Raw genomic sequence first — 23,130 nt, forward strand, 5'->3', positions numbered from 1 at the left:
TGAAGGACTCCCATCCTCTGAATATTTTCCATCCAAACAAACCCTCTGTTTCCTATCAGTGACAAAGCTTTTCATGAAATCCACTGCCTTAGTAGAAAATCCTACAAAACCAAGAATTGACCACAAGATCTCATGATTAAGTGTGTCGAAAGCCTTGCTGTAAACCAACATAAGCAACACCTTTGAAGTGCTTTCGTCCAAAGATCTGAAAATTTCATTGGGTACATCACAAAATGCAGTCACACGGCTATAATTGGAGCAAAAATCAGATTGTTTCATAGGAATTACACAATTATTTGCCAAGAATAAATTGATCTGCGACTCCAGACACTTTTTAAGAACTTTAGACAAAACTGGCAAAATTGATATTGAGCGAAGATCGCTATAATTCTTAGGATTTTTTACTATAGGTAACGGCAGAATTATAGCTTGTTTCCACAGGGTGGAAAATTACCCAGTTAGTATACAAGTATTAATTATATTGGTAATATGCGGTATAAGTAAATTATCGCGACCATTTGCATTAGATCTGAGCTTACTCAAAATATTCCTAATATTGATATGTGATACCGGAGCAAAATTAAATGAATTCTCTGTTAACCTATTACATCGATAATAATTTAGAAGTACAACATCAGTGTTAAAGGAGATTCCGTTTTGTGTAAGTGAAAGTTTATATGGTTGTCTAAGGTTTTCAGGAATGAAAGAACTTTTTATTTACAAAATCTGATCTTCCTCATGATATTCCATTGTTCTTTGATATCTTAGTTTAAAGTTTTAATAAGCCTTTTTTTTGCTCTTATAACTGTAGTGGAGTATTTTAGTGTAGTTATTTGTAATATATCCAGTGAACAGGATTTTTAGTTTGTCGAAATCTTGTTAGGGCTTTATTGTGAAGTTTTAAAAGATGAATATTATCAGTTATCCAAGGTGCGTAAGGCTTTCTTTTACCATTTACATTTCTTACTGGTGCGTGACGATCAAAAAGCTGAAGAATATTTGAGGTGAAGAAATTAATTTTATCGTTAATATTTTGCTAAAATAAATAAGTTAAATAGAATATTCCAGTTAATGTGCCTTAAGTCATATTAAAAACCGTCACTATCAATATTTTTAATATCACGGTAGCTACAATTGTTGGAGGGCAGTTTATCCAATTTATCAAAATGTAAATTGCAATAAATTAAAAAGTGGTCAGATACATTTGGGTCTCTAATTCCTACCTCTGTAACGCTTTCATGATTATAAAAAATCAGGTCAATTATAGAAGAGCTGTTTGCATTGATTTAGGTTTATTAATTGATTTATTTAGGTTACATTAATAAGTGTAGCACTTAACTGACTGGATTGATTGTTCATATTGATATTAAAATTTCCAAAGCGCAAAATTCTATCGTTCGAGAAATAGAGATCTAATAAAATATCTTCCGTATATTTTAAAAATTGCTCTGCATTATCCTATGGGGGTCGATAAATATTACCCACCCCTAAAAATGTCTGATGAGACAGAGAAATTTGCATGAAAATATGCTCTATACATTTTTTACATTCGTGAATTATAACTTCGAAGTTAAAAGACTCTTTCAAGTAAAGCCCAACACCGCCTCCCTGACCATCTCTATCAATTTGATAAAGCCTATACCTAATTCAATATCAACGCCTACTGATAAAACCCTAATTCCTACTATTTTTATTTTAAAAATATAAATGAAAAATCATTTTAAAAAGTTTAGATAATTATTGTTATTATTTTTTTGTTTGTTTTTACAGCTGAACAGCTGCCAATAAGTCTGAAAATTGATCCTGTAATGATATTTATTGAATTCACATTTTTTTTTTAAATTGGTTTTGATGTTGAGAGGTTCTTGTTATAAAAAATATTAGTACTGGTAATTAATATAGTAGGTAAATTATACCACAGAAAAAAAAATTCCAATACGTGCGGATTATTCCAGATGAAAAAAAAAAGATTATCGTTGACAGAGCTACTACAATAAAGTTTGTGAGAAGTAAATGAAAAATATATATATTAACCCTCTAGACTTACCTCCAAAACTATTACTCCTCCAATCATTCCCTCCAAATCCTCCATTTCTATTATCCGGAAACCTCCTAAAAGAATCGTTACGGTCCATACGCATATTATTTCCATAGCCTACATCTAGTTCATTCGGCCCATTACTAAAGCTCATTCGCGTCTGGTCGTCAAAATTATTCACAGCCTCTACTTGACCGGGCTTATACGAATGCTGTGAATATTCATCGATATCAGGTCGTTCAAAGCTTTGTCGTTTAGGTGGCATTTCCTGAAGATTAGGTCGCCCCACTGACATATTCAGTAGACTGGGAAGATTAGGTTGGGTTTTGTTTTGTATAGAAGGAGGTGGCCCTGGGGGTACATGTAACATGTTGGCTTGAATATTTACAGGCGTTGCAGCACCAGCGGTTTGGGTTTGCGACACCATCGAAAGCATGTTGAGCAGTTTCGGGTCGCCTAAAATTGAATTTATTCCTTTTGAGATCGCGTCCAGATCGGGGCCTTTAGATGGAGCTTGGTTTGGATTTGGTTGATTATCCTCGATTACTGTGCATTCTTTAGGATTATCGTCATGGTTTTCATCACCATCTCCTATAGACAACATAATTATCTTTCATACTAATATCCTTTCGTTTTAATGATTCAAACAATATAAAAGTAAAAACTGTATATAAAAATCAGAATAATAGGAATATAAATAATAGAATAAATTTCTTCAAATAATATTTATAATTTTTTAATGACTATCATATGAAGTATAGTATTTATTTGGTTAATCAAATTTTTTTTTGGTGTTCCATAAGCATCAATTCTAGGATTGTTTCTTTTTTGAGAATTTGATTCTTTTTTGATATTCTGGATTAGTTATATTAAATATCTGTTTCAACTCCACTGAGGCGTCATTTCATGTTAACTTTCCAGGCATCTTAACTATTACTTATTAAATTATTGAAATAAAGGTAGGTTTTTATCTCTCCTCCTGAGTGAAAATAATTATATAAATAGTAGTAGTTATTGGCCAAGAATAATACAAATGTATCGAAAAGAGATAGGATATTGTTGTATTATTTATAAAAATGAATTATTATTGTTGACAATTTACCAAATGCCCAATGGGTTTAATGCCCAAAGAGGGCGCTTTAGCAGAAGATTCAGCACGTTTAATATCCTATGAGCATGAAGAATATTTTTTAGACTCTAAATTAGTTTTTGGCTAGCATTAATTGGGAAGCAAAGCTAAAGCACAAAAAGAATATTTGAAGGAATTTATATTGATCCGTTCGCTAAAGGATGCAGCATTAGAGGTAAACTTCGAATTGACAGAGGAATGTCAGTAAAAAATTCAATCGAATTAAAGAAAAACGATCTTTGGAACAAACTAGTTCTGTGTTTAGGTATTCAATAAACAAATTTAGAGCAAGTTTGGCTGATACGAACATCTGATCCCGTAACTATCTCAGAATACAATTAGAGTGGCTCCAACATGGCATCACATAACTGAATTCTATGTTCATCTAATATCTTTGCTAAGAAGATATTTTTCAGTATGCAGTACCAAGCTCGGACCATCTTATTTACATGGGAAGCAAATCTTGGGTCGGAATCAATTATGAGACCCAGGTTTTCAGCAATTCACTGAATGTGAGCTTTATATTATTTAAGGAAATTTGGAAATTGGCACCTAAAGAGAGAATTCCTGGATGGGCCAAATATCTATCCAGTAATATATATATATATATTCAATCCAAAATGATTTTGGTCCTATATAAATATATTTTGTATATTAACAACTCTTATTCAGAGCCTTTTTAAGATCTGTTTTTTGGCGAGAAGGAAGAAGTTTGGGGAAAATTAATTTCTAAAACCAATATTATAATTCTAGGTCAAAGGAAGATTTGACAAACTATAGGAGCATCATAAATTACTGGACTGCTTTATAGGTCACAGCCTTTCTTCAATTTTTAGGAATATAGTGAATCTAGAATAACTTGGATTTATGAAAGGAAGATCAACTGCTCTATATATTCAGTTTAGTACAGAGAATCTTAAGAATGGACTGCAGACTGACATGCCATAGATAAATCAGTACAGACCGAGTTAACCATAGCTAACGATTCATAAATTCGGTACTGCAAATCAATGATTGACTTCTGAGTTTTATAGGAAATATGATAGAGGGGAGATTCCAGACAGTGAAGATTAATGAGTGAGATTGCGGCCACTGAGAACATTGAAGTTCCTTCAGGAGTTCCTCAGGACTCATATTATGGACCTATTGTGGTATATTTTTAAGGACCTTGTTGTATACCATGATACAAGTTACTTAAATTTGAAGATAATATAAAATTACTTATCAAAGCTGGGCAGTCCAAAGTTGCATTGATATATTTTGCAATTGGTGTAAAGTTAATAAAATTGACCTTAATGTTAATAAATGTTATAAAGTTACCTTCTCCAAACAAAAATCTCCAACTAAATATCAGTATAAAATGAATATCATTCCTCTCACAATAATATGAAATTCAGAATTTGGGTATCTGCTTGGGCAGCAAGTTAAAATTTTCTAGTCATATTGATAATATAAGATCAAAGGCCATGAGAACTCTCAGTTATCTACAGAATTCCTCAGTGGATTTTTCTATTAATACTCTTCGCATGCTTTTCTGCAATTGAGTTAGGCCTATTTTTGTATATGGTGCAAGTGTGGTATGGTAGCCTTCATAAAATTTTGATATAAAACAAGTTGTGCCAGATCAGAATAAGTCTCTAAGAACTGTTGCTAATCAATGTATCTCTAATACTAGAGGAGAGAATAGTTATATTGTTATATTATATTGATATTAGACGAGGTTTCAATTTGGAAACTCTGGAATCCAGATATGTGCTTAGTGACTTAGCTTTTTACGTAGGGTAATAAACTCTCCAATTGATTGTCCAGAGTTGTTAATAATAAATGAAATAGTCATCAAATATTTTATGTTCCTTTCACTAGAACGAACTATGGCATGAATGAGCCAGTAACTTGTATTTCTATGTAACTGTGTACAGAAACAGGGTTTTGTCCATTGATAAACAAATCATTATTTTTAAGTTGCCCCTTAATAGCCTTAAAAATCAAATTTAAGAGCATCTAAGTTATAATTAAGTGAATTGACTCTTTGTACCTGTGTTACTAATTATTGATTCATAATTTATAAAGAAAACATATTTCAGTCTTTGTCTGACCATTAAAAAAAAATATGACAAAATCACTTACCATCTTTAACTAAATCCAATCCAGGAATTCCACCAGGAGTGGGTGAAGAGGACTTTAGAAAACCATCACCGCCGGCATCGTTTTCTTCAGTCTCGGGGGCCGAAGAATAGGCGTTAACGGGCGGTTTAAAACTTAAAGGTTCATTATTCTGAGTAGGTGGAGGTTTGGTAAATAAATTCTCTGAAAACTTCTCTGTCTGAGCGGCAATAGGAGGCTGCATGGAAATGTTTGCTTTCGGAATATCACTTTGAGGAAAACTAGTTTGTTGCGGTCTGGGAGCATTATGGCTTACATTAGAAGGTGGTGGATTTGATGGGTTAAGAGTTGCCTGTAGAGCAATTCTTTTTTTTCTCATCTGCTCCCGTCTCTCTAGCAAAGAATTCCTCCAAGATTCCCACTTCTTCTCGTACTCGATATACTGGCTTTTGTCCGGATGGTTGGCGTTTTGCTCCTTCCACTTATTAAACTGTGCCTCCCAAGCTGCGAACTCTTTATCAAATTTCTTTTCTGCTTCCGATAGCTCTTCTAAATTGGCGGTTTTCTGTGCTGGAGGGGGTACATTTATCGGTGGTTGTGACTGTGGAGGGGGTTGAGATTGCCAAGAATTGTTCCCGCCACGATTATCCAACATTTGCCTTTTATTTGCGCCATATTGGTCATTATCGTAAGAAGGTCTCTTTGCAGGAACGGACGTTTGCCAGTCGCCACCTCCTTGACCATAATGGTTAGGAAGTGTGGGAGGTGGAGCCGTTGTGTAACCCATGGGTGGAGGTCTGGAATATTGTTGGGCTTGGGTCTCTTCTGGTGGTGGCGGAGGTGGTGGTTTATTTTCGCTTGGAGGCGGTGGCGGAACGGACGTGTTTGGTGTTGGAGTTTGTAGTGCGCTCATGGACTTTTGATACTGAAAATCGAAACAGGTTTTAATGAAAATTCGACAGAAATAAAAAACAAGAGTGTATTTTACATTATGATAAAACATAGAATAAATCAACATACATTTTGTGTGCTCAAATGCCGAGCAAAAACATTAATGGCTATGCTGTGTGAAATATGCATTGTTCTGACTAACAAACGTATTACAAACAGAGAAATTGAATGATATTCATGGCCATATTACCCACACTTAGGTAAAATATAGTATTCTGTATAAGACTTAAAATTGCAAATATAAATTTTTATTTCCAATAAAAAATCTTGAAAGTAAGAAAATTAAGTCTTAAAACATTCGAACGGCAAAAGATATCATAGTTGGCTGAATTTGTTTTTCTTTACGTAATATTTTAGATAGGGCAGTTTTTGCAAAATCAGAAGAAATGGTCCCATTGTAAACTATGTATATATTGAAGCCATTCATATGTAGATTACTTCTTTCCACATTTCCTAAATATCACTTGCAAAATTCGATTAAATATACACATCAAAATGACAAGGAAGAGTAAAAAATCTGTCTTATTTTTGAGGAAAAAATTTGTTTTCCAGTTGTGTGTTTATTATCTGTGGAACATTCCTTTTAACATATCTTACCACATTCATAATATTAAGTTATTCTTGTTGATATTAAATAAATAGTTTAATTCTTTAACATGATTGGTGATGAGAGAAAAAGACATACTGGTCCGAAAAGAAAAAACAGAACCTACACCTGATAGGTTTACTGGCCTTTAGAAACCCCAATATTACTTTCAACTAGCTAAAAAGGGAGCTTGATAATATACATGGCGTTAGTATCACTGCTCAAATAGGCCTGTGACCTCCGTAAATACGTATTGTGTAGAATCTATCAACTGAAACATGTAACTCTTATACTCTCTAAGAGAACAATACCATAGATTTGCATACTGTGTGCTCCAAAGATGGACGTTCTCCAAGTATTTGATAGCGAGAGACTACTTGAAGCTGAGGTCGCTGAACCTTCAGTTTCTGACTTAGTAAAACAGTTTAAACGATTACGACTCGATTCGACCCTGCCTTGGCAGATGTTAATATGAAATATCATCTCTAAACACAATTCCTTCAAATTCTATATGAAGTACAAATATTGCTAACTAACCAAGAGCACTTTGGAAATTAACAATGTTACCACAATTGGCAGGAAAAACCAAAATGGCGTTCTCTGAGAATCAGACTAAGTTCACCCGAGAAAGAACTCTACAGTTTTTATAGATACTGACCTGACCACTCAGCAACGCAAAAATCTTAACAAACTCAAAACTGAGATAAAGTACAGGCTGAGAGGAGGTGACAAGGATCTCACCAATGGAGCTCCCAAAATAGTGTCAAAAAACTTATAGAAGAAAGAAAAACTTACAAGAAACCTACGCCAGGCCTACTCCCAAAATGTGAGTGGACTCTGTACCAAACTGCTTAACCTTTTTGTTAATCCCTCATATTCTCACTACAGCATAATTGTACTCAATGAGACTTGGCTTACATCAAATTTGTCTGAGAGTGAACTGCATCTGTATGACTACAAAATTTTAAGGACAGTCTCCCAATACCAGTTCACATTCTAGGAGAGGCATTGCAGTACATATGAATCTCGAAATTAAGCAAATAACCTCAGATCCTCATGATGAACAACTGTTTGTCTTGGTTCTAAGGCAAAACAGTGCATTTTAGGAACAGCACATTTTCCTCCTCCTTCCTCAGGTGCTATGCGCACTCCAAATTTAATGACACTCTGAGGAACTACCTCATTGTGAAATATGCTTACTTTAACCCGCCTCACTGCACCTGGACAAAGGATAAAATTTGTTCAACAGTCTCACCAATAGCTGCGGCTGCCCCAAATAAGCTTGAAACTTTGGCGGTTCTGAGGAGTATGTGCTTCATTCGTATATCAAGTCAGTAACATTGTTAATGATGCCTACTCTCAGCTAGATCTGGTGTTCAAAATTAATAAGGCCTTGAGATATACTTCACTAAAGAAAGGATTGTGTTGCCGTTGGATAAGTACCATCCACCCAAACATTTAACCTTAACTCATCTTTTTATACAAAAAACACTAAACTTGTAACTTCAAACTTCTTAAAACTTCACGAATTTTGGGAAGTTTGTGAGATCCACAGAGACACTACTGTTCTAATATTTATCTGAATTTTGTTTTTCTTGATCTTGTGTTCTAAATAATACGTAACTATTTATGAGCACTACCAAATCAAATAAAAATAGGGAATCTATTCGAACCTTAAATAGTGAAAACTTCTATCAACCTGAACGTATGGAATTGCAATAATGTTAAACATTTTTAGTAATTTATTGGCCATAAAAATCTCTGAGAAAACAAATAAGGAGATAATATAAAAACCCTGGAATAGGTGTACATGTTAGTTATTCTTTCTATACTAGGTTAATTGTTGAAGGAAACTTACAGATTCCCTATAGGAGTACCAGCCTAACGTCGTTTTACTACCTTAGTGTAAAAATATACACCATATTGACGCTAACAGTAAGGATGACAAGGAACAGAAAAGCTTTTAATAAGAATGTATCACTTTTATAGCTCATAGTTTTGAAAAGTTTTTAACATTATTCAGAACCCTTTTTCTTGATTCAAAGTAATAAAATTTCTTTTTTTTTTAATTCATTTATCAAGCTAATTAAGTTTTGTTATAAGTTTGAGCAAATGGTGGACACTATATTTTATTTTAATATTTATCCAGTTAGTTTTTATTGTTAAATTCTTAGTATTATGGTTATTATGGTAAATACCGAAATTAGGTTTTCTAGGTACCTAATATAATTACAATAGTAAACCTAAAAATGTTTGCAAAATATAAATATGTATGTAACAATTTAATGTTGGTAATACAGGGTGTCCCAAAATTACATCGGAATATTTTACCAGCTGCATCTTTGTCTAAAAATAAGACAAAAACTTTATATACAGGAATCTTGAAAAGTAAATCGTTTTAATGTTACAGGGTGTTTTATAATTCCTATTGAAGATGGTTTTTTATTAATATTGTCGAAACGCCTGGTCATTATTTTTCAAAATTTTTATCGTATACTACTGTTATTGTTACTAACTGATTTTACAACATTTTATGCTAAAATGTATAATTGGATAGTAAAATTAAAAAGAACCGATATTTTTACATAAAAAAGGTGCTCTTGTCTTATTTCGATAGGAGCCCCCGTTTTTGAAATAATCAGAGACAAATGTTTTGCAACCTACACTCATAAGGTATTTTTGATCACGTTTAATAAAATTAAAAGGTATGTTACAAATCATCAGGTGTAAACATAAGACTATTACAAATACTTAATTTTTAAGATCAAAAACTGTTTCCTTTGTTTAAAATTTTATTTCAAAATTGTAAATAATGTGTAAATGATTGAGAAAAATTAAAACAATTAACTTATTAGCTAAGAAAAAAAACTGAAAATACCAAACAAAACAAACAAACAAACAAAGATTTCTTGAAACTGGAGGCTTCTAACTTTCTAAATAAGACAAGAGTATCTTTTAAAAAGACAAGTAACCTTCTAAATAAAACAAGTAACCAGAAAAAAAGTTATGACGTTTTTTTCAACTAACAAAAAACCATCTTCAATAGGAATTATAAAACACCCTGTAATATGAAAACAATTCACTTTTCAAGATTCCTGGTGCAAGGTGGTTTATTTAATAACTTAAACTTAATCATTAATAAAACACCTGGCTCTAATCCAGGTCTGATATGAGTAATGGGATTTCTATTTTGATTAAATACCACTGACTTAGATTGTCTAAATCTGCTTGTAGTTTGATGCATCATCCTTAACTTGGAAATAGTTTTTCAGCAACTATAAAAAAAAGTAAAGCAGGATACAATATCAATGTTGAACAGCAGCGAAACAAGGTCTGATTCATATTTTTATATTAACCAGTGAATAGCCAAATTATGCAATCTTTTAATCAGAATTTGATGATTGACTATTAAATGCCCTATTAAATGCCTTGAAAATTGTCCAAAAAGTCTTTTAAACTCAAAGACAATACTCACAAACACTTATGAAAAAAAGGTTTATATATATTAATGGGCTGATAATATTATACCTCATATTAAATCAGGAGACAATTCCTGAAAAACTAAAAGCCAAAGAAATAGGTAGGTCAAATCATGGCTTGGCATCTCATTAGAATTCAGGTTGAATGGTTGAACAAAAATTGATGAAAGCAGTATATAAGATTCTGTCAGATTGGCAACCCCACTAGATAAAGTGGTATAGTGAAGCAAAGAATATGGCTCTAGATGTGAAATGCAAAATATTCAGCAAAAAAGTAAGCAATTTCATTGCCTTTTGCCATTTTTAACCTTTCTCTTAGAGAATATTGGTACATATTATTATGGTAACATAGCTGTCTAAACACTTCCCTAACCAATTAAAATGAACAATTACATTAAGGTTTACATATAACTCTTCTCCAGTCAACCCTGAACTACTAAAACACAAGGACATAATACAAAAACTGTGTAGTGTAAAGAAACATCAAAACTTTTTTTTTATACATATACTTTTACTTTACCTAAATATTTATGGTTAAAAAATTCTTATCTTACCTCTGCTCCATATTGCTGATGCCACTGCTGGTACTGTTGCTGCCATTGCGCCCATTGTTGCCAATTCTGTTGCTGCATCTGTGCCCATTGTTCTGGAGAATATTGCATGCCTGCAGGCATAGCAGCAGGAGCTACTGCGGCCTGTGGTGGCAAAACTCCAGGAGTAGGATTAACAACATTCGGTAACACGGCTGAATGGATGGCCGGAGAGGCGACAATCCCAGTAAGTTGGGTGCCTTGTGGCCAGGGATTTGTTGCTGGCCAAGACATCTAGGAAGTATTCATGATCTTATAATTTTTTGAATGTTCAAATTTATTTAATGTTCAAATAAAATATTATTTTGCCTTCATAAAGTCTGATATTTTTGTGGATAGATAATTCCCTTCACATTTTGTTTCTTGAAATAGTATGTTACTATGACTAATTACAGAATAGGCTTAATATAAAGAAACAAAATGTGAAGGGATTAGTTGGTTAACATAATTTATATTAGATCCAAATACTATAAGTATAAATTGCTTTAATTCATATGTATATCTATATAGTGTTATCCCGTAATTAAAAGGGCTGCATTATAATACTTACAAATATTATGTATTTTTATGACTCATCTACAAATGGGTTTAAGTACATGCATATATGTCAAATCTTCAAAATTTCTAACATTAAACCATTTTTTAAGCTTATCAGCTCAGCCAGTGGAAGGTTATCCTCTGGATCTGATTCCATAATGGCGGCATTTTGTGTTTATGGTTTTTAAAATATGGTCTTGATAATTTCAATCAACATTTGTTTTTTAGTATTCTTCAAATCAATCAGAAATGCATAAAATGCTTGATTAACTTGTCAGCAAAAAACTTTCATGAGCTTTTAGAGATTTAATCAACTAATGAAGTCTTATTTGGAGTGCCTCAGTATCATGTACTATTTCATTTCTTTTTGTTCAATTTGCAAATTGCATCTAGAGCTATGAAAGTACTTGGGTTTGTTCACAGATTTTCTACTGATATTGCAGTATCGGCCTTGATACCAATTGTTTGAATATTGACTCCTTTTGTATAGGTAAGTGTTATGTCGATGAGATTGAGAAAGTGTAGAATTAATTTTTAAGAGTGGTTATATTTAAGGCAGGGAAAGTTGTAATTGATATTTGCTTTATGTATATGATGCAATTGACTGTGCTGTCAGCCTTGGTTAAATTGAGGAAGCCCTCTAGAAATAGTAAAGCAGGTGCCAAAGAACTTCCAAAGAACTAATGGTCACAATGAAAGTCTTTATTATACAATATAAAACATGATAGACAAAAGAATACTAACTGACATATAATACATAATTAAATATAAAACTATGATAAACAAATACATATATAATAAAATTAATAGCAATGACAGACATTTTTTAAACATGAAAATAATCCAAGTACATAAATAGATGTGAGAGTCAATATTTGGCTGCTAATAAAGCGATTAATGCTCACTTGTGACTCTCGCAAGGCAAACATGGCCTAAATCAATAACTGTTATGAACTGCTCCCAAAAAAACACATATCTGTTTTGAATCCATAGCAAAGTAGCACTGATACATTTAGATTGCACCTAATTAATCTTATGACAAAGCAGCCTACTAATAGCCAACTTGTCTTCCAAAAGTTAAAGTCTTTTGTTGAAAATATTGTTGTGGCTCATAATAGTCTAAAATTTATTTTTTTAAATTTCTACAAACAAACAATTTTATTGATTCAATATTTGTGAATCTCATATACAATCATATTCTGAAATCTGCTTTTTGTTTCATAGTCAATTTTTAAAACTTTGTTGAAACCTTTATTTATTTTAAATATTCTAGAATTCTCTTCGGAAATGCAATGAATTTTGCAGAACCTTCCATGGGTCAATATGATAATAACATGTTAGTTGTTGACAAGACTTTTAAATTCATATACAAATACAAATATTCTTTATTGCCAATAAATTCTAAGGATGTTTCAAGAAAGTTACAGTCTAATAAATAAATTTACTATTCAAAAACACAAAATTATTTTTATTAATTTGGAGACAATATTTTTAAAATTATTTTTTTATGTCATAATAACTGTATTGCTGTTAGTTGGATAGGTGTCATCTGCATCATGAGCCTCATTTATTTCCTAAGGCTCTAGCATGAGGTAAACTTCTCAGTTTCAAAATCTTGGATTAGTTAAAAAGGTAATAATAATAATAATGAATTTTATTCATTTAATAAGAATTTCATAACTGTTTAATAGTTAGATAATAAATTGCAGTTTTATAAGGAGATGTATAACATATAACAGCTATCAATTTTATTTATAATCAACATTGTTTATCATGCTTAGTATTACTAATACTAAACAGTTAATAGTAAGAAAAAAAACTCTCTATGATATAACACAATAATACTCTTGAAAGAAGAAAAACCCATATATATGTAAGTGTTCTATATACAATAATAATATTAGGATGCAGGAATGATGTCAAAATAACTTACTCCTTAGGGAGACAAAGACTTTTCTGGCACATATTCAAAACAAATCAAGCCTATATTAATATGTAAGAGAAATCTATACAATGAGTTAAAACTATCACATTTCTAAATATTATGAAATGACAGATTTAATTAGAATTAGCAAAGAGGGATAGGTAAACATACATATCTATTATACATACACAGTGCTTGCATTTTAAAATGAACCACCCTTAATAATATCCTCAAAAAACATGTCAATTTAGATAGGGGACATGGACATTTAATTTTATATTTGACAAAGCTCAGTCTTTCAAACTTTAGTCTTTGTTGGTTTGTTTATGCATGCACATTGAGGTTTTTGGTTTGTCTGTAAATTTATTTAAGAAATGATTAACCAATTTTGTTATTTAGTTGCATTTAATTGTAGGTATAGTTTGAAAACTCGAGTTTTATTTTTAGTAGTTTAAGATATATTATTTAAAATATCAAGATTTATTCTTAGATCTTGCATGGATTTCACAAATTGTCATTTTTAAAAATCTATATTTTTATTTATATTTTTAAATATAGTCTCAAAGTTTGGCACAATAGGTTAGCTTTGATGTTTGGTCACAAAGTAATGACTATATGAAGCTATCATTACTAAACTTTCAAACCCCTGTGCATACCAGGAGACAAACCAGTACATTTTCTTCAAATGCAGGTAGGATGGACATAAGAAAACATGCTGTTGAAAATAGAATTATGTCTTCATTCAATACATGTTCCTGATAGTTTAGATTTGTTTACATGTAGTAGTGCATCACTTAGATATAGACTGGACCTAATATATAAGTGCCTGCACCATATAAATTTTAGGTATGTTATAATTTTAGTGTAGCCAAGGTGATTTTATTATATTTTATTTTGGGTACCTTAAATGTAAAACTTTAACTTTAGGTCAACTTTTATTTTATTTTGCTACTTGAGGGAAATGTTAATTTGATTTATATGTATTCTATGCTTCTTTGACAAAATGTTATATACATATAAAGTTTTTTCTTTTACTAATATAGCGGGTGACACAGAAAAAAGGGAACACTTAATACCTTTTTTACTTTTCAAGATAAATAAATGAAATTTGGTATATCGGTAGAATAGTTATAAGAGCATCTGTTGACATATTCTATTGTTTTCCATCACTTCCGGTTTAACAGGAAGTGACACTAACTTTCTTATTTTAAATGGGACACTTTATACAATATTATGTACTTTGATAGAAAATAATATTCTGAAAACAATGATAGGTACTCTATTTGCTACTTGTTTTATGCTCATAGGAAAAATGCCATGAATGCATTGAAAATGTTAATTTTCATCAATCACATAAAAATAGTTTTCATTGCATTTTGTGACTTAAATCTTTTGAACCCCTATTTAAAATGTCCAAACCATTAATTTTGGCACTTCTGAAATGCTGTTTTTTTCCCAATAATTTGATATGATTATTTTTTAAATCGGTTCATAAATAAGTCCATAAGAAGAAAAAAACCAAGTCACATAAATAAACGCATTTAATTAATAAAAATAGCATCAAAGGCTTTGATGTTTTGAATAGGCTGCATTTTGACGCGTTCTTCAATTATTTTTCAATTGGCATAATACATGACATCATGTTAAGAGCAATTATTATTTGTTATTTAAATAAATTTGCTAATATTTGAAATGTTTACCAATGAAGAAAATGTTGATATGCCGTACTCTATATTCCCGTACATATGTACTTTCATTATTTATTTATTTATGGGATGTTCCCATTCTCACAAAATTACAAAATAAATTATATCCTAATCCTAAATGTATATAATTATTCTGCCATAAACAAATATATTAATAAGATATATAATGAACTTAATCCATTAAATATCCAAATTTTCTATAAATCAACAATATATCTATCAAAATGTATATTAATATGTAGCAGCCCAAGATATACAAATAAGATAAAACATCCAGAAAAATTTAAGCATAATCTAACCTCGGCCAAAAAAAAATGAATACAACAATATATAGTTTTTCCCAGTTGAGTAAAAAAATATATATACATATAAAACAACTAGGAACATACCGTTAAAATAATCAAAATAAGAAAAGTAAAAGTAATCAAATTTATTTGATACTTAACACATAGTACTCAACAAGTAAACGCACTCAGACACCTTTTAAGTTTTGAAGGCTTTAAATCCAATAAGTCAAAAGGCTGATTAAATCTATTTCCCAGCATGTAGAGTCGATTAATTGGAGAAAATTTACCATAGTTTGTATGGTGACATTCAACCAGAAAAAGGATGTCTCTCTAAAAACTCTGGTATTGCACCTAAAGTTTATCCGCAATAACAATTCAGGGCAATCAATAGCATTATTAATCAACTCGTGAAAAAACATCATATCACACCTAGTTCAATCAATCAATCAATTTATTAATGCCAATATACAAAATAGTATTTACACAAGTCAAGAATTACGAAGTTAAAAAATAAGGTGACTGTTTATAAAAATTGATAATAACATTTTTCCTAAAACACTGCATAAAACTCATTAAAACCGAAACATAATGATTGATATACATACTATAAATAATACACAATGACAATTATGGCTTTAGAGGTGTGGCATTGCAATGGCTGGAATCCTATCTGTCCAATCGTACCCAAAGAGGTACAGTATCTGGATGTTTATCCGATTCCAGATCCCTTAAAACTGGAGTACCTCAGGGTTCAGTGTTAGGACCACTATTATTTTTGCTCTATGTAAATGATTTGGGTTCATTAAAACTGCAGGGCAAAGTGGTTCAGTTTTCTGATGATACCACCATTTTATGGAATCATAGAGATTCTGATAACATTAGAGCCCAGGTTTTTAAGGATCTTAAGATTTTATGGGAGTGGTGTGCTGCAAACAGGCTTGTATTTAATGTGGGCAAAACCTTTATTATGGGATTTAAGTGTGACGTTCAGGGCCTTATGTTTAGTGAAAACTCCCCCTTGCAAAACAAAGAAAGCTGTAAGTTCCTTGGTATTACCACTGATGGTCACCTTCGCTTCGATGATCATATCCTAAATCTTGCATCAAAATTATCCTCTGGATGCTTTGCAGTAAGAATGGTGGGGCATGAGCTGGGAGGGGTAGTTGCACATTCAGTGTACTTTTCTCTTATTGAGTCCCATCTTCATTATGGCTTGCCTTTTTGGGGTTTAAGCAACAAGGGATTATTAAACATAATTTTTGTGATTAAAAAAAAAACAGTTAGATACCTATGTTCCGCTGGGTTAAGAGATTCTTGTAAACCTCTCTTTATTTCTCAAAAAATCCTAACTCTTTTTTCTCTTTTTATCTTAGAAACAGCTGCTCTTATTCATAAATGTCCTAAACCTCCCTCTAACACTGGTCATATGACTCGCCAGGTTAACGATTTTCCCTTACCAATCCCTACATCCTCCCTCACCACGAACTCACTTATATACCTTAGCAAAAAAATTTACAATCATGTTTCTCTATGTATTAGAGGTTAATAAATTCAAAAAGGAATTAAAATCACTTTTATTATCCAGGGCATATTATAACCTTGACAATTTTTAATGATACCTTTTAACCTGTGCTCTGACATCATTTTAGTGTTTTAGTTTTGTTTCCTATTAAATAATTTAATTTACTTCCTCTGAATTCTGTTTTATTGACAGCTTTACTTATTTTTTAATCAAATTTATCAAAAAGATGCTTTTTTTTTTCTCAATCTGTTTTGTTATGATTAATTTATTTTGGTAATGTGTGTAAATTTTATGGTAAAGTGTTTTAGATGTTATGTTTGTTTGAAATTTAAAGTGAATTTGGAATTTTTTAGTTTTTAGGATGCTTGTACACAAGATTTTGTTGTCTTACCTAATATAGCACATTTTCTTTCTTTTTTCAATATGTCTTAAATAAAATGCAATATATCACAGATAGAATGTGAAGTTTAAAAACTCTTCAGTTGAATAGAAGGCATTAGAGACTAGAATTTGATTTATTTTAATCTTAAAACGTTCAAAATCTAAATCCACATAGTCGGTAGGAAGCTTATTATATAATTTAATAGCTAGAAATCCAGCTTTAGCCTTAAGTTCCAATAAAGACTCATCTCGTACAATTAATTGCCAGGCACAAGTCCTGAGAAATTTCTTTTTGGACCTTATCAAGACTGTAAATCATTAGACAAGAAAGTGGTTGTTTCGAACAATACATGTAAAAACTTTTATATTAAAATAATTTATAAACCTCCTCATATTTCTTCTGTTTGTTTACCGTTTGTGTGTACCTATGTTATGTTAGGTAAATGTTAAAAACATATAAAATATGTAGTATTAAGATATTGAAAAAAATATTGCATTGAAAAATTTCTAATGATATGCCAGTATCTTTTACAGAAATGCAGCAATACAAAAATTTGTGAGAAAAATTATTTCTATCCCTTTTATTGGACAGGATGATAGATGTTTTTGTGTATTTTTAACAAATTCAAAAATTTTTCTTTAAATAAAATAATGAAGGTATAATATTTTAAATTGTTCTAAATTGCCAGCATACAAAGAGTATACCAGGTATGCTCCTCATATTATTAGCAGAGATATCCAATTTTAAATCAAACTGAGATATCTTAAGTATTTGTATGTCAAGTTGTAATTTATATATTTATTCTGAAACCATTATTACTTCAGATACAACTTCGTAAACATAAAGCTAAAAACCTAATTTTTCATAGTAGGTGCCTCTTTAGAAGAACGGTTGTTTCCTTTAAAATATCTATGACTTATAAAACATAAAAGAATAAATATTTATTTATAACAATGGGCCCATATGAAGTCTATTTATATTAGGTACTTACAGCTTCAGTGCTCACATACACAATCCAGGTATTTTTTAGTTCATACAGGGCAGTATGAGACTAAATTGATTTCACTATAGTACAAAAATTGTTAGGTAAAACCAAAGCAGATTACCTCTTTGGGAGCTCCACTCCAAAAGGAGGGTCACTAAATGCAGTTTAGTAGTCTGAACTTCTTTGCTGTTGATCAAATGCTCTGGACTCTGAGGTGGGAAAAAGCACGAAAATCCCACTTTTATGTAACGGAAAGCTTAGGTATTTAGGAATTATGACAATAAAACATGCATTTGTCAATAATAATTAAAAACTGAATATTGTAAACAAGAAATCCGAATATCGGAAAAGACAGAAACGATGATCGATCCAGCAACTCGCAGGACACACGCACTCGTATATAACCAGACCAGCCCAGTATTACCAACTTTAAAAATGTTTAGAATACTAGATCGGCATCGTCAAATTACCAGAATGGGCGCTTTTCAGAATTCACCGGTAGATACACCGGGTTGAACCGAGGCGTTTCAGAATTAACCAGGTACAAAAAACCCCACGTTTTAAAATTAACCGGTGAAATCAGCTGGTTGCGACCAACGAGGCATCAGATTAACCGGGATGCGTATTTACATTACTACAATACTACGATGTCTACTACGATACGACATACTCCCCATAAAACAATATAATAAGGGGAAATAAAATACTCCCGACAACACAGCGACACAACGACATACACAGAAACCGCGCATTGAAACACGGTAGAGATTCCTTTTAATAATTTTCTTGTTCTACCTTACAAACTCTATCGCATTACGACGCCGCCACCGCTGTAAGGGGCTAAATCTATCGCGCTATGACACCATATCATCGTTAAGGTTACGTTAGAACAGTTGGAAGCCGCCATATCCAACGAGAGGGTGTTTGAATTGCGTTTGCATTTGAATCTTACGTTAATTAATATGGAAGAAACCAAAAATTTACTTTCAGAATATTGTGCCCGATTTAATGCTAAGTTAATTCAATTTGAATTTGCTGAAGATTTTAAATATACGTGTACAATACGTGTCGACTATAATTATAAAAACGGACAGGCACAAACATTTTGTGACAAGATCGTAGAAGATTTTGGAGAATATACGTCAACTAACTGGATTGTTCGATATTCATATCCGAACGTTTAGCGTTTAATATAAACGAAAAGTGTATGTATGCCAGCATAGTTCCCTTGGGAAAGTAGTTAAACGAAAACGAAACGATACAAGACAACGTAATAAAAACTGTGAGGCCAAAATCAATGTAAAAATTTAAAAAACTACTAGAAATAGCATAAGACGAGATAGTTTGTTGAAAGAAGAGTTAAATACCATTATCACGGTAAGTTTAATTTAATAGTCATATTTATGAGAAGTTTTTCACAATCCTAACATTTTAAATGGGCTGTGTATCACAAACCAAAAAACGAAAACTATTTGAGCAGTTTGAATGGTTGTATGGTTTATATTAGGGCACTTCTATTAAAGGAGTATGATGTAGTCAAAAATAATTTGTTTTGTTTAAAATATGTTAGTGGTACTAAAATATTTTAAAATGAAACGCATTTTTTTCATTTAAGCTTTATTTTTTATTGCATAATGGAATCAACTTAGAGTTGCTCGCTATATGAAAATTAGTTGCGTTTTCTATTCTAGGTCACATTTGAACACAGTCATCGAATGAATGTGGCTGAAGCATATAGCTATTTACGAATCACAGAAGACGTTGAAAAAGCGTTTTAAAAATATTTTGATGAAGGAATGAGTCCAAAAGCAGCTAAAGCATTTTACGAATTGTCCCTAATGCAAAATTTAAGGTTTCAAGAAACATTGGCTAACGCTATAAAATAAATCCAAGCGATCGGCAAATCAGATATTTATACGACAAATGGAGGTAAGCACATTACATTTTTTCACGATCGCTAAAATTATTTGAAAATTACTTTATCGTGGTATTCAGATTTAAAAATCAAACCGTTGATTGAAGAGGCGATTCCCTTTTCAATCAACGATCAAACTTTTAATTCGCAAGAAGTTGTAGCGTTAAAGTGTTCTGATTTATATTTAATAATTTAAATAGGGCATTTTATTAAAATGTTTTGCTAAATTAGACTGATACATTTAAAATATATGACTTATCTATGAGGTACCGCAGTTGGATCTAGCTACTAGGCCATTATCCCATAAGTGTAGTTAAACTTCCTTAGGTATCGCACTAATAATTTGTATCTTACTTTTTACTAGTTTGACTTTCCACCTCGCTTCCCAAACTTGTTAGAAAAATAACAATATATCGATTTGTCAAATATTCGTTATGTTATCAACTAAATAGTTTTATTTAATTTATTTTAGAACTGTAAATTTTGGAACTCGTGTTGAGGAAAGCTTATATGAAGTAATTAAGAAAAAGAAAAACCTACTTGAAGCTAGTGGAGGAGAAATAATAGTAAAAGATAATCCACTTATATTTATGATTATTACTCCGATAATGAAGCGGGCGTATTCACATGAATTTTCAAAAGAAAGGTTTTTGTTGATTCAAGTGGTTCATGTGACCAGACGAACACTTGTGTTACTTTTATGTATGCTGCCTTGAAAATAGGCGCAATTCCATTGGCATGTATATTGCACACAGCACAAACTAAAAGCAACTATACGCTAGCTTTTAAAACTTTAAAAGACCATCTTGGTTCTACTGGGTTTGGAGGCTCAGGTTACCCATTGCTATTTATGACGGACGATAGTAGCAGTGAACGCAATGCATTAGGTGCAATTTTTCCACAATCTCATTTACTTCTCTGTTCATTTCACTTTACCCAAGCATTTTGGAGATGGCTTTGGGCATCTGAGAATGGAATTGCCAAAGAACATAGAAAGGAAATTATGAAAATGTTCCAGTCTGTAATTTATTCCTCTTGTATTGAAGAAGCTGAATCGCAGCGCGACAACATGCTGTCTGATAATCGATGCAAGAAATATTCCCTCCTTTTGAATCATATTTCTTCACTATGGAAGCGAAAGACAGAATGGTATCTATGCTTTAGAAAAGATGTTTTTACGAGAGGTAATAATACAAATAACTTTGTAGAAGCCTCTATACGGGTATTCAAAGATATTGTTCTTCAGAGGTGTAAAGCATTTAATGCATGTGCAATGGTAGATTTCATCTTCACCGTTTTTGAAACGTATCACAAGAGGCATTTACTAGAGTTTGCCGACTCAAGGCGAAATTGATCAAAATTTCCATATTTAGATTTTTCCAGAAAAACTAAAAATCTAAACGTTTATAAAGTAGATGATCGAACTTTTCATGTCTGTTCAGGTAAAGATAAGCAACTCTTTTATATAGTTTATACAGATGTAGCATTATGTGATTGTCATTTTGACGTAGGAGGACGGTTTTGCAAACATCTTTGCGCAGTTCAGGAACAGTTTTCGGTACTAATTGATACTTCGCCTCTATTGAGCTACACAGACAGGGTAGCGTCGGCAAAACTAGCATTAGGGAGTGAAATTTCTGAGACGTTCTATGATGACATGGATGCATTAACTCCGATTGAATCTGATCCAATTAAAAATAAATTTCATAATTTACCAATGATGAATTTAGAAACAAATATGGTCGAATCCGAGCAAGTAAATTCATCCAACAAATTGATGGAAGAACGACATGCAGAAGAAGTTCTTAATTTAAAAACGAATCTTCTAAATATTACAGAAATAGCATTAAAAAATCCCAACCTCGAGCTTACTAATGAAATACGTAAAGTTAACACCATTTTTAAAAATTTAACTACTGCCACACAAGTGCAATCATTCATTTATCAATTGGCAGGCAAAAGAAGTGTCTTAGGTCAGCGTGGTCGACAAATTGGGGTACAACCGACTTCCAAAGCCAGGAGAAAAATACGGCCAGGCCTAACTTCTGGTTGCAAAAGGCTGCAATCTGATAGACCTGCTAAATCCGAGGCAAATCCAATTCACTCTAAAAAGAAACGAAACCTGATGTCAAATATTAACAAAAATACTCCAAATGCCAAGTCTCATTAAATAATGTATTTTTTTTTATTTACCTACTTTCATGTTTTATGCTTATATTTTATGTTCCTGTTGTAAAAAATTATAAATAAAATTTAATCCTATTTCTTTATAATACCTATGAGCGTATCTGTATTGTGCATGCTGCGCGGCGTCGCATCGTAAAGTGATGGACTTTGTAAGGCAGAAAGGAAAAATTAGTATAAGCAATCTCTACCGTGTTTTGACGCGCCGTTTTCGTTATGTAAGTCGTATCGTAGTAGACAATGTAAATACGCAACCGGGATTTTAAGGTGGAATCTCGGTCAAATATATTCTTCCTATGATTCCTAAATCCTAACCCAATTTTGTATTTTTTGCGGTTTAGTTTTTGTACATATTTCGTTGTTGCTCGTTTTTTCTTTTGTTTTTTTTGTCGATATTTTAATATGGTAAGTTTATTTTGATGGTCGAGTGAGAATAGTAGAAGGTTAACGTACAAACTTAGAACAATTTTTTTTTAATTTTGCTTGTTTATAGGTACCGACTATAAAAGCTACAAACTGGTTGCAACGAAAACTGAGACCCTTACAATGGAACCTAGTCGTTTTTGTTAGGTATTTCGTTTCTTAAACATCAAAACAGTGGCAACCTTTCTAGCATTTTTTATAGTTTGCTTTAAAAAATGTAAAAATATAAACATCACGCACTTAATAAATATACCTAGACTGCCAATTCAATGAAAAGTTAATGACCAGTACCAGGTGGTCGCCATTTTACGTGATTATGTCCTTTCGATGTTGGTTACTCTGACAAATTTCAGTTGTGAAAATGGCAGGGAAACAAAACAAAATTTTTG

The 23,130-nt window shown here is 31.8% G+C and overlaps 1 protein-coding gene and 1 long non-coding RNA gene across 4 annotated transcripts in view; one reads left to right on the top strand and one right to left on the bottom strand.

The window, feature by feature from the left end:
* LOC126738119 (YLP motif-containing protein 1-like) overlaps positions 1-18,654 on the bottom strand; it is a 50,682-nt gene extending 32,028 nt beyond the window's left edge. Inside the window, exons 1-4 of one of the 3 annotated variants that reach the window (XM_050443285.1) lie at positions 18,226-18,654; positions 10,841-11,110; positions 5,295-6,195; positions 2,048-2,629 (exon numbers count right to left, since the gene is read on the bottom strand). In XM_050443285.1, coding sequence (XP_050299242.1) covers positions 2,048-2,629; positions 5,295-6,195; positions 10,841-11,110 — 1,753 coding nt within the window. In that variant the 5' untranslated portion in view covers positions 18,226-18,654. The remainder of the gene's footprint in view (positions 1-2,047; positions 2,630-5,294; positions 6,196-10,840; positions 11,111-18,225) is intronic. The other 2 variants (XM_050443284.1, XM_050443286.1) reach the window with 2 other exon arrangements.
* A 307-nt stretch (positions 18,655-18,961) lies between these two features.
* Positions 18,962-22,409, top strand: LOC126738124 (uncharacterized). Its single transcript, XR_007661225.1, has 3 exons — positions 18,962-19,596; positions 19,911-20,148; positions 20,607-22,409. It is a non-coding gene; the product is annotated as an uncharacterized LOC126738124 (long non-coding RNA).
* Positions 22,410-23,130: the final 721 nt, after the last annotated feature.

The sequence above is a fragment of the Anthonomus grandis genome, chromosome 7, assembly GCF_022605725.1.
Source record: "Anthonomus grandis grandis chromosome 7, icAntGran1.3, whole genome shotgun sequence".
NCBI lineage: Eukaryota > Metazoa > Arthropoda > Insecta > Coleoptera > Curculionidae > Anthonomus > Anthonomus grandis.